The 12,309-nt window shown below is 43.3% G+C and overlaps 2 protein-coding genes across 4 annotated transcripts in view; one reads left to right on the forward strand and one right to left on the reverse strand.

Moving 5' to 3' along the window:
• Fancd2 (FA complementation group D2) overlaps positions 1-6,081 on the forward strand; it is a 110,966-nt gene extending 104,885 nt beyond the window's left edge. For 2 of the 3 annotated variants that reach the window (XM_029557035.1, XM_017794818.2), the window contains 3 exons: positions 425-571; positions 2,918-3,019; positions 5,314-6,080. In XM_029557035.1, coding sequence (XP_029412895.1) covers positions 425-571; positions 2,918-3,019; positions 5,314-5,388 — 324 coding nt within the window. In that variant the 3' untranslated portion in view covers positions 5,389-6,080. Of the gene's footprint in view, positions 1-424; positions 572-2,917; positions 3,020-5,313 lie in introns of all 3 variants that reach the window. The other variant, XM_029557036.1, reaches the window with a different exon arrangement.
• Positions 6,082-6,855: 774 nt separating this feature from the next.
• On the reverse strand, positions 6,856-10,372 carry Fancd2os (FANCD2 opposite strand). Its single transcript, XM_008854868.2, has 2 exons — positions 10,313-10,372; positions 6,856-7,686 (listed from the first exon to the last, which is right to left on the reverse strand). The coding sequence occupies exon 2, from the start codon at positions 7,676-7,678 to the stop codon at positions 7,142-7,144; it is 537 nt and encodes a 178-aa protein (XP_008853090.1). The 5' UTR covers positions 7,679-7,686; positions 10,313-10,372; the 3' UTR covers positions 6,856-7,141.
• Positions 10,373-12,309: the final 1,937 nt, after the last annotated feature.

Here is a 12,309-nt window from a genome sequence, read left to right on the forward strand (position 1 = left end):
CTATAGCCCCAGCTGTCCTGGAACTCACTATGTAGACCAAGCTGGCCTTGAACTCACAGAGATCTGCCTGCCTCTGCCTCTGCCTCCTGAATGCTGGGATCAAAGGTGTGCGCCACCACGCCCAGCTAGAGCTACTTTTTTGTTTAATTAATCATTGGACATATCTTAGGTAAATTCATTGATGATTAATCAGTAGAGCTTATAAAGAGGAACCTAGAGGCATTGATGGTAACTATTCTAGTCTTCAGTTTTTTAGCTGACATTGTTTTTGAAGTATCAAACTACTGTTGTTTGGGACATGTTTCTGGACTACATGGGCTGAGCATCTGCTCTTACTGCTCAGGTTATGAGGAATTCAGACATTTGTGTACAGAAATATGAAAACACTATGATAAACCTAGATGATTGATTTATTTCCCCTCAGATTCACCAGGACACAAGACTCACCAAACATGTGCCTTTACTCAAAAAGTCACTGGAGTTGTTAGTCTGCAGAGTCAAAGCCATGATTGTCCTCAACAATTGTACAGAGGCTTTCTGGATGGGTAATCTAAAAAACCGAGATTTGCAGGTAAGCCTTTGAATCACCAGTGATAAGCTCCCACTCCCATTCTGCGTAAGTGTATCAGAAGAAATATAAGATAGATCACCCAAGCCTGTTTTCCTAATAAGACTGCTTTTAGCTAGGCCTGCAGCACAGGCTTATAATCCCAGCTACTTGGGAGACTGAGGCAAGAGAATCAGAAGTTTAATGTCTGTCTGGGCTACAGAGTAAGTTCAAGATCAGCCTGACCAATTTAGTGAAACTTCCACAAAATAAAAAGTAAATAAAGGCTAGAGGTAGAACTCAGGCCTAGCATGTGTGAGAACCTAGTAGGAGAAAAAAAAAATAGACTATTTATGTCTATGGCTGTTTATATAGTTAAGGCACATTGCTCATTGGCCCTGGGCATAGGCTACAACCCTCAGTCCAATCAGCAAAGGTGCCAAAATATACCATGGATTTAAACAGGGAGGAACCAAATCAGTACAAGTCTTTCTCCATGCCAGAGGGGCACTTGTAAGTTCTGCTGAAGCCAGATTCATAACATTTTCATATGTGGACAGACTTTCTGAATTTTTTTCCTAAGCGAGTCTGTCTTACTGAAAATGCTCTCTAATTTTCACAAATGAGGATTTCTAGGATCTTTCAGTTGCCTGATAGTTTTTTTTTTTTTGGCAGGGAGGGGGTCATTTTGAGACAGGGTCTCCCTGTAACCCCAGTTGGCCTAGAACTTGTTATGTAGACCAGGCTGGCCTTGAACTCACAGAGATCCACCTGCCTCTGCCTCCCAAATGCTGGGACTACAGGTGTGCACCACCATGCTTGGCCTTATTTATTTATTTTTAATATTTTATTATTTTTATTTTATGTGTATGAGGTATTTATTGCCTGCATGTATGTGAGTGCACCCGTGTCGTGCAATGCCAAGGAGGTCAGAAGAGGGCTTCGGAGTCCCCTGGAACTGGAATTAAGGATGGTTTGTAGCTGCCATGTGGGTACTGGGAATCGTACCCAGGTCCTCTTGCAAGACCAGTCAGTGCTCTTAAGAGCTGAGCCATCTCTCCACCCCAGCCTTATTATTTTTATGTGTATGAGTGTACTGCCTGCATGTATGTAGGTGCACCCATGTCATGCATTGCCTGTGGAGGTCAGAAGAGGGTGTCGGATCTCCTGTGACTGGAGTTAGGACAGTTGTTAGCTACCATGTGTGTGATGGGAATCAAACCCAGGTCCTCTGCAAGAACAGCCAGTTCTCTTAACCGCTGAACCATCTCTGCAGCCCCAAGCATTGTTCACTTTCAAAGTTCAGATCCTCCTTATTCTGCTTACACTTGCTGAGTTTGGGTATTTATTTATTTATTTATTTATTTATTTATTTATTTATTTATTTATGTCTTTTTGTGACAGGGTCTCCCTATAGCCCCAGCTGTCCTGGAACTCACTATGTAGACCAGGCTGGCCTTGAACTCACAGAGATCCACCTGCCTCTGCCTCCCGAGTGCTGGGATTAAAGGCGTGCCACGCCCAGCTGGGTTTTTTATTTTTTATGTGCATGCATGTATGCTTGTATGAGTTTGTGTGTACTGTATGTGTGCCAGAACCCACAGGGGCCAGAGGAGGGAACTGGAGTTACAGGTGGTTGTGAGCTGCCATGTGAGTGCTGGGAACTGAACCCAGGTCCTCTGCAAGAGCAGCCAGTGCTTTTAACTGCTGACCCATCTCTAACCCAGCTAGCAGAGTTTTATGTTATATATGAAAAGAATAGAACAGAAGATTAGCTTTCTCTCTTCAAGTCAGCCATATGAAGTAGATTCTCTTGTTTGGGAAAAGTGAAGCTCAGAATAGCAACTTATATTTGTCATTGAGTTAGTGGAGCCATGATTTGAGCCCATGCAATTCTGCAGACTCATACAGATATGGCTATTTATGGTTGGTGTGTGGTACTCATAAACCTTAAGATATTGAGAAATTTTTGTTTTATTTATAATTTTTGGCAACTGGACCTCACTATGTAGTTAATACTAGCCTCAAACTCTTGATTCTCCTGGCTCAGCCTCCTAAGTGCTGATTAAACCCCAGGCTTTGGGAAAATGTTAAATCCATACTTAGCATTAACTGAAAGAGACAGTCTGGTCTTGGAAAGTCTAGTGTGACACTAAAATACAAAACTAGACTTTCCTTAGAATTGCATATCCGGTGCCACAGGCATCTCAGAAACCTGGAACTGAATACCCTTTCACTAAATGCTAGATCAGAAGCTGATAGCTATTTTGAATGGCTAGAATATTTCCTCTGTATTATTTATAAACTCAGCCTTCCCCCAACCATAAATGTGCTCATTGTAACCCACCTTTTGTCTCTGTCTGCATTTAGGGTGAAGAGATTATTTCCCAGCATTCCCCTTCCCAGGAGAGCAGTGCAGAAGACAGTGAGGATGGCACAGCATCCCAGGTCTCAAAGAGCAAAGCAACAGAGGTATCTGCAATTTCTGTACAATGGGCTGAGAGTTAGAATTCAGTGGTGGAGCATGTGCTTAGCATGCACAAGTCCTGCACCAAAGCAAGGAGAATTGAATCCCTGCACCAAAGCAAGGAGAATTTGCCTTCTCTTATACATCTTCCCATTTGCTTGGTCCTGTGTATGAAACCATTCTAGAAGGGAGAAGGGAAAAGATCAGCATATCTGTGTTGAAAAGATGAGTTAGACCATTTCAATGTTCTTTTTTTTTTGGTCAGGGTCTCCCTGTAGCTCCAGCTGTCCTGGAACTCACTATGTAGACCAGGCTGGTCTTGAACTCATGGAGATCCGCCTGCCTCTGCCTCCACATGCGTCACCATGCCCGGCCTTATTTTTTCTTTTTGAGACAGACATCTCACTATGTAGACACTTGAACTCACAGAGAAGAGAGATCTGCCTGCCTCTGCCTCCTGAGTGTTGGGATTAAAGGTATGCACCACCATGCCTGGCCATTACAACCTGATTTAACATGCAAAAATGGAAATCTGAAAGCATTTGAAAAAAGCAGAAGCCTAGACAGGTTGCCATCACAGAGGAGTGAAATAAACAGATCCTCATTCTTTTCCGTGGACTGATGCTTTTGTGAATATAAAGAACACTAAGTAAAACTTTGCACATCAAATTTTACTCCAGTTCATTTGAGTTCTGGATGCCAAGAAATTTAGCTAGAAAAATCCTTGCTGTTTGGAAGCTGCAAAAAGGTGCAAAAAGACAGAGATGGTTCTGTTTTAGTTCTGTAACAGGCCTCTTCCACCTTGTTCTCATAAGGAATTGAAGTAGCCTATACCTTCTCCTAAGCAAACCTTTTCTAGTAGAGGCACAAACCAGACAAATTTATTCTGGATTCCTGTTGGAATATTCCAGGACTGGTAATAACTACTACTTTGTACATAGAATACACACACATACACACAGTTATTTATTTATATACTTGTTTATATAGGGTCTTGCTATGTAGCCCAGATTGGCCTTGAACTTAGAATCCTCTTGCTTTAGCCTTGTACTACCTACTCATGTTTGTTCTATAATGAACCCTAATGTAACTTTCTTTATTCCTGTGTCTTATTCCTGAAGAAGAGCTGGAGAGCTCTGGCTTATGTCATGTAAGTTTGGTTCGGTTGCAAATGATTCTATATCAAAATGACCTGAGGCTGGGAATAGTGGTACATACACCTTTAATATCAGCATTCATAGGGAAGAGGCAGAGGGAGGCAGTTCTTTGAATTTGAGGCCAGTCTGGTCTACTTAGGAGTTCTAGGATACACAGTGAGACTGTCTTTAAAAAACAAAACAACAACAAAAAAGTTGAAAAGGCCTTCTCTCTTGGCTTACAGTCCTTGTCAAGAATAATAGGGGAGCCAGGTTTGGTGGTACATGCCTCTAATCCCAGCATTTAGGAAGCTGATATAGGAGGACTGTAATTTTGAGGCCTGCCTGAGGCATATAGCATAATTTTATCTCAAAAATAAGTGGGAAAACCTCCAGCAAGGCATGGTGGAACACACCTGTAACCCAGAAACATACCTGCTCTACTTGGGAGGTAGAAGCAGAAGGAACATGGGTTCAAGGTTATACTTGTTAACATAGTGAGTTTGAGACCAGCCTCGGCTACATAAGACCTTGTCTCAAAAAAAAAATTTAAAAGAAGAGGAGGGGGAAGAGGGGGAGGAGGAGGATGGAGGAAAGAGGAAGGAAGAGGGTCAAGGGGGAGAGAACTTCTGCTTTACCTTAACTAATGTTTTTAAATACAGCATTGAAGCTGGGCATGGTAGTGCATGCCTTTAATCCCAGCACTCAGGAGGCAGGCAGAGGTAGGCAGATCTCTGCAAGAGTGAGGCCAGCATGGTCTACATAGTGAGTTCCGGGCCAGCTGAGGCTACAGGGAGTCCTTGTCTCAAAAAGACCAAAATAAAAATAAATAAATCATTGATTTTTAAAAATATTTTATTATTTTATGTGTATGAGTATATTGCCTGCATGTATGTGAGTACACCTGTGTTATGCAGTGCCGTGGAGGTCAGAAGAGAGCTTCGGATTTCCCTGGAACTGGAGTTAAGGACAGTTCATAGCCACCATGTGGGTTCTAGGAATCGGACCTGGGTCCTCTGCAAGAGCCATCAGTGCTCTTAACCACTGAACCATCTCTCCAGCCCCATAAAGCATTGATTTTAAGAATGAAGACTGTATAGTGGTACATCTGTGAGAGCTAGGTTGCAAGAATCTGCCTAAAGTACTTTGTCTTTGTCCCTTAGGATAGTGACGAAGATGAAGCAAGTGATGGAGAAAAGGAGAAAGATAGTGATGAAACTGATGACAGCTCTGATTGACCCTGGAATGCTGCTACCCCTTCCCCATCTCTGGCAGCCTCTTAGCATTTTCTGTTGAAGGTTTGAAGTCTGTTGTCTGAAGACAACAGGACAGAAGCATCCTGTTTTGTCCTTGAAGAAAGGCTTTTTATTTAATTAACTGGATTTCACAGATTGTCTAATTGCATCTAGGTCCCTGGCTCAGGAGTCCAGTGTGTAGCATCTTTCAATGGTTTGGATACATATGGCAGTGCTACACTGCAAAGTAAACATCAGGGTCATGATTCTGAGAACTACTTTAAAATTTTTTATTTGTTCTAGATTTTAGGCTTATGCTAACTTTACAAATAAATTCTAAGTTTTGCTTCAGCTACCTATTCTTTTTAGATGTCTTTCATTATTCAAGGGTTAGGTGGAATCGAGTTGAGGTTTTTGTACTCAGACTGGTGTCAACATAGTTCTTCTGGCTAAAATCATGTCCCCAATTATAAGAACTATTCATTTGTGATTAAGATGATCTTTGTGATCTTTCTAGAGGAGTGACTTGACCTTGTCAGAGACCAAAGAAAGTCGGAAAGAATATTTTGACTTCCTTTTAATTTTTAAACATTTAATGTTTGTGTTTGTATTTGTGGGGTCACATGGGAGCCATGGTGCACACCTGGAGGTGAGAGAACTTACAAGAGTTGGTTCTTCCAGACCCCTTTTTAACTTTTTTTTTCCAGTTAAAATTTTTTAATATAAAACAAAACACAGCTGGGCATGTACATGCCTTTAATCCCGGCATTTGGGAGGCAGGAGGCAGAGGCAGGCAGATCTTTGTGAGTTCAAGGCCAGTTGGGGCTACAGGAAGATCCTGTCTCAAAAAGACCCCCCCCCCAAAAAAAAATCACAGCCAGGCCTGGTGGTGCATGCCTTTAATCCCAGCAGAGGCAGGTGGATCTCTGTGAGTTCAAGGCCAACCTGGTCTATATAGCGAGTTCCAGGCCAGCTGGAGCTACAGAGAATCCCTGTCTCAACCAACCAACCAAACAACAAAACCCACATCATCAAACTTATACTGACTTCCTATGTATATATAGTATTCATTTCCACATTCTGAATTATGCCTAGAATCTAGTTGTAAGAATCATACAAAATACTTGTAGTTTATTAGAATTAGAACATCAGGAGGTAAAATGCCGAATCGCCTATCTTCTGCCAGAAAACCCAGTCCAAACGCTGCTATCAAGTTCTTGCTTGTCAGGCTGTAAAGATTAATATTTGTTAATTTTTTATCCACATTGGTATTAGAGTTGTGGGGTTAGGTTTGCTGCTGTTCTCTTTTTTTTTTTCCTTGATGGGGGAAGGGTATTTTTTTAACTAGTCCTTATCTCACATAAAGATGTTTTGACCCCTTCATCCTCTGGTACACAGAAATCCATGTCTTTTCTTGGTGTTTCTTTTGTTCCCTAGCTCATCTTCATCTTAAGTATTTGCATGCACACTAGGCTGGTTGGTTTATATGATTTGTTTCTTTACCACATGTACACGTCAATGTTAGTTTGACTTTTAAATGGCCCTTCAACTTTACAATGGAAATGACTTCCTTGTTCAGTATCATTGGTCATTTTTAGAGAGAAAAGGAGGAGAGGAACTCCTCAATTGTCACTATTTGACAGAAAAGCAAAATATCTGGCGTGATGTCAGTTTGATTCACATGGACAGGTCTGTGTAAGCTTTCGGTACATACCAGAGAGCATGGTTTGGAGAACTGGGGTCAGGTGGGAACCCTTTACTTGGAATGTTGCAAGGCAAAGGTGCACTTTTTGTATGTCGCATACAGCAAGAGGATAGAGCGGAGCATCTGTTTGCACATAGTCACTGTCATCTGAATCTGAGGCTCCTTAAGTCCAGTAGGCCACTGGTGCTCTCTGCTGATAATTTTGCAAAAAGCTGACTTGTCTGAAACTCTGAAGGTCCCAGTCCACTTGGGTGGCTGAGCTGTGATGACCCTGCCAAAGACAGAATCTACTCCACTGAGGCGGACGGGCTGGGGCTTCCAGACCATTCCTTTTTTGTTGTTTGCGGTTCGGAACTCTGGTGTGTGGCAGGGTAGCTTGGGGCTCTCTCCAGTTTCCACAAGTGGGCTGTCTAGGACTAGAGTGACTTCTTGAAAGCACAGCTGCACTTCGAGGTCAGAAGGAGTGTGGGGGAAACAAGGGGAGCCCCTAAATGGGTGTTTGGAGGAAGGAGTAGGTGACGTGTGCCGCAGCCATTGGAAGCTCTCATCCAGTGGGGTCCATGGTGACCAGAGCTGGTATGCTGCCATTGACAGTCCTAAAGAAGAAGAATGAGACATGGATTTCCCTGCTGTGCTTTTTTTGGGGTGGGGGTGGGGGGTGGGAGTGGACCTGAACAAATTCACGTCTGTCTTACCACTGACTTAAACTTAGTGGTTCCCATTGAACAGATACCAGTAGATGACAGAGTATTGGTGACTTGGTAAAGGGAAACAGAGGGTGGCAACAGATAATGTGGCAACTGCTGTATTAAACTTCAGTAAGCCTTTTACAAACAGGAAAGCTAACTCATCTACAGATGAGATGGATTTGTCTAAAAATGGAGTACCTCAATCAGTGCCTCTGGGTGGCACAGGCTGCTAGACTTCATGATAAGACCTTCCTATATGATATGAGATTAGAAGAAACTCAGCCTTACAAGCATTTGTGATTGGAACTCCATTAGAGGTTCTCAAAGTGTGACCCCTGGATTTGTTCAACATCATTAGGAATTTAGTAGAAACACAAGTCCTTGGGCCCCACCTCAGACATACAGAATTAGAAATTTGGAGTGGGGCCTAGAAATCTGCACATACAAACCCTCTAAAAGATTCTATTGCACCTTATGGTTTGCAAACTACTTTTCAGTGTTCCTTTTAGGCAACCTCCAGTTTTCACTATTCATTATAGAGACAAAACAACAAAAAAGCAAAACAAAAAACAAACAAAAAAAAACTTTTCAGGCATAATGATTCATGCCTGTAATCTCAGCGCTTGAGAGGCAGATGCAGGAGAATTGTTAGAAATTTGAGGCCAGCCTGATCCACAGAGCGAGTTTCAGGCCAGCTTGGGGCCACAGAGAGACCATGTCTCAAAAAAGCAAACAGAAAAAAAAACCATAAAACATACTGGAGAGGTGTCTCCAGTTAAGATCACTTGCTACTTCAGAGGACCTGATTTGGGTTCCCTGCACCCACATGAGGCATGCTCACAACTGCCTATAAGTACAGCTCCAGGGGATCCAACACCCTCTTCTTGCGTCCTTGGGCACCTTTGCACATGTGGACAGACACAAACACATATACAATAAATCTTTTTTTAAAATATGGAGAAAATCTCTTCTTGGCCCTAAAAGCTTATGTTTTCTACTACAAGAGAAGAGCTCTACAGCCCTAGGCAACTATGTACCATCTTGGAGGAATTACACATGCTACAAGGGGGTTTTCAAAGCCCAGTCTTTAAGATTTGTTCATTTTTTCCTATAGGTGTGAATACTGGTTTTTCAAGTATGAAATACTCAATGGCTGAGACCTTGATTTTTCTTTGTCAAGGTAAGGGCTAGGAAAATATTGTTAGCTCAAAATTTATCCAAGTAGATGTGAATTTTCCATTATTCAAAATTGACAGTAAAGAGTTTTACTGAATTTGGGCTGGAGAGATGGCTCAGCGGTTAAGAACACTGACTGTTCTTGCAGAAGACCCAGGTTTGAATCCCAGCACCCACATGGCAGCTAACAACTGTCTGTAACTCCAGTTCCAGGGGATCCGACAGCCTCTTCTGTCCTCTGCAGGCATTGCACGACACGGGTGTACTTACCCACATGCAGGCAATACATGCGTACACATAAATAAAATTTCTTTTTGGTCTTTTTGAGACGGTCTCCCTGTAGCCCCAGCTGTTCTGGAATTCACTATGTAGACCAGGCTGGCCTTGAACTCACAGAGACCCGCCTGCCTCTGCCTTGTGAGTTCTGGGATTAAAGGTGTGTGCCACCACGCCTGGCTTAAATAAAATATTTAAAAAAAAAAAAGTTTTACTGAATTCAGTAACATTTTTAAGCATCTACCTATAGTGGTAAAGGAGATTGCTGGTCCCTTTCTTTCCAGCCAAGTATATTTCTCTGTCCCTTCTGCCTCTACCACAAAAACTAATAGCAGCACATTCCATCAGGTATTTGACTTCACTGAGACAGTGAGGTTCAATTTTAAACAACTGTTGGTGACATTTCAAAACAAAAATGCCCTTTGACAGTGATTAGTATAATGGAAATTTTCTGATTCCACCACTGATACGTTTCTGTAATCAATGCTGTACTTTTCCAAGTTTCTAAGTTCAAATATCTGGGCTGCCTTAGAATGAGAAACTGTCACTAAATGCTAAATAACTACTCCAAACTGCCAATGAAAGTCTTCCCATGATGCTTGATGCCTTGAACTTAAGAGCATATGTCCAAGCTGGATGCTACTAGCCCAGCACTTAAGAGGCTAAAACAGGACAGGGTAAAACCTTGTCTAGAGAAAAATGAAATAAATCCAAGAGGAAGCCAATGGTGCACTACCCTGACAAGGTAGAGCAGAGAGCATTACTCCTCTGAACATTAAAGTATATAGAGAGATCCTTTTCTAGACTCATCCCCTAAGAAGAAATAGAGCCTAAACCAACATGAAATGAGAAGAATTTGACCCCAGGTCCTTCCACTACACACAAGGTTTAAATAAAAATTGGTCTGCCTCAGCCTCCAGCGCTAGTGGAATCACCTTCATCTATTCCAAGAGGGGCTGAACATAAGAGTCCGTACAAGCTCCTCTACTAACTCCTCCCACAAAGGGAACACCTGGTTCTGCCCTCAAAGGCTTCTATAGGCTGCTTCCTTCTTAGGAGCCCTGTTCCTCAATTTTCCCACCTGGGAAAGGGGAAGGCAACGCCGAAGTGCAGCTGAGGTCCTCGTGAACTGTAAACAGATCTCTAGTGGCTAGAGTGCTTGGAGAACAGGCTTGTCTCCCGGGAAGTCCCTCCCTGGGAGCGGGGGACATACGGCCCTGACCGAGGCCGGGACAGCGGTGGGAGCCCAGGCCCGGTCCCATCATCACCATCCGGGCCGGGAGCTCACCTCCGCGGATCGTACGCTCCAGAGTAGTGGCCGCATCTTTTTTCCACCTGGCGCCTGGCAACAGCCTTTGTGACCTAGGATCCCGGAGCCTGAACAAGGGCGGGGTCGGGAGCGGGACCGGGAGGCTCCCTCTGGGAGGTGTCAGAACCAAGCCTCTGGCCCTCAGAATGCCCGGTGCTGGACGCAGAAGGTAGGAGCGGAGGCTGGAATCCCACCCCTTCTGTTTCTTCCCATACCATCACACCTGTGTACCTGTGATGAGGGCACAGAGAACACGTGTACCCCGTATCAAAGGCTGTGGTTAGGTATGGAAGTCACTGCTTTAAGAGTTCCAAGACCAGTAGAGCTGAAAGTTAGCCTTCTTACACCCTGCCTCAGTCTGCTTGACTGCTGCAGTGGCTGGAAAGCTTGTGTTCATGTATACCAATGATTGAAGTGCAAGGAGACAGAATTGTAAATGCTCACCTGTTAAGAAAAAGAAAGCTATGTCTTCCTTGACTTCCTGACTGAAAACTCTGTTTTCTGTTACACCTCAGAAGCAGTCTTGATGTACAATGCTGAGAAACGGATGTTTTCACCATTGCAAAAGCCAACATAGCATCACTTCAATTACCCTGACTGGGTATGGGAAGGCAGGAGTCAGCCCCCGATAATAGTACAGTATCTGCGGGACTACTTTTAACAGAGGAACTAACGTCTCACCTGTCTTTTTATGGTACACAGAATTAGTCCTGCATTTTCCTGATTGTAGAACTCGGCACCAGGAGAGTGGTCACCTTTGGTTATTTCCTCTTTTTCTGTTGAGACAGGGTCTCACTATATAGCCAGCCCTAGCTGACCTGGAACTCACAGAGACCCTCCTCCCTATGCCTCCAGAGTGCTGGTATTTAAAGGCATGAGCCACCATGCCCATCTTTTTTCTATTTCTTTGGGTGAAACTGATGTAAAGACACTGAAGACTTAAGGATGGGGTTGGGCTGATATCCCATTTGGAAGACCTGCAGAATCTTCAGGCACTTATGCATGTACACCCCACTGAAGATGTAAATGGAAAAGAATTTGGATGGGAGTCAGAAACTGGAGAGACCAAAAAGTGATGAGTCTCGGAAGAGAGGTGGATAATTTTGAATTACAAAATTTTCCCTATTCTTATTATCTTCCTATTAGAAGAGACACCTGCTATTTAAAAAGCAAATGACAGGACAGCTGGGGCTACAGGGGGACCCTGTCTCAAAAAGACCCAAAAAAAAAAAAAAAAAGCAAATGAAATAACTGCACAGTAGTTTTTTTATATGAAAGTCCCCAAAGCCAAGATCTTAAAATTGTTGGATAAAGAGGGACTCATGCTGTTACGACAATCTGTACACAGTCCTCTGTGCAGTCTGCCCGGATCTACGGGACATGTGAGAAGTACCATTTGCTATCATCTCCAAATCTGCTATCTAGCAAAATCAGAATCTCCATGTATTAATCAGCTATAATGCAATACCTGAGACAGTCTACTTGGGAAGAATAGGTTTATTTATATCAGAGTACATAAAGTGGTACAGGCTTTGCAAAATGGCAGGAGCATGTGCAGAGAACAGCTGGGTGTGGTGGCACACGCCTTTAATCCCAGCACTCAGGAGGCAAAGGCAGGCGGATCTCTGAATTTGACGCCAGCCTGGTCTCCATAGTGAATCCAGGACAGCTGGGGCTACAGGGAGACCCTGTCTCAAAAAGACCGAAAAAACAAAAAAACAAAAAAACACACAGAGGCAGGAAGTAGAACTCACTCCAGGAGCTGGCAT

The sequence above is a fragment of the Nannospalax galili genome, unplaced genomic scaffold (genome assembly GCF_000622305.1).
Source record: "Nannospalax galili isolate Female #2095 unplaced genomic scaffold, S.galili_v1.0 scaffold406, whole genome shotgun sequence".
NCBI classification, from domain to species: Eukaryota; Metazoa; Chordata; class Mammalia; order Rodentia; family Spalacidae; genus Nannospalax; species Nannospalax galili.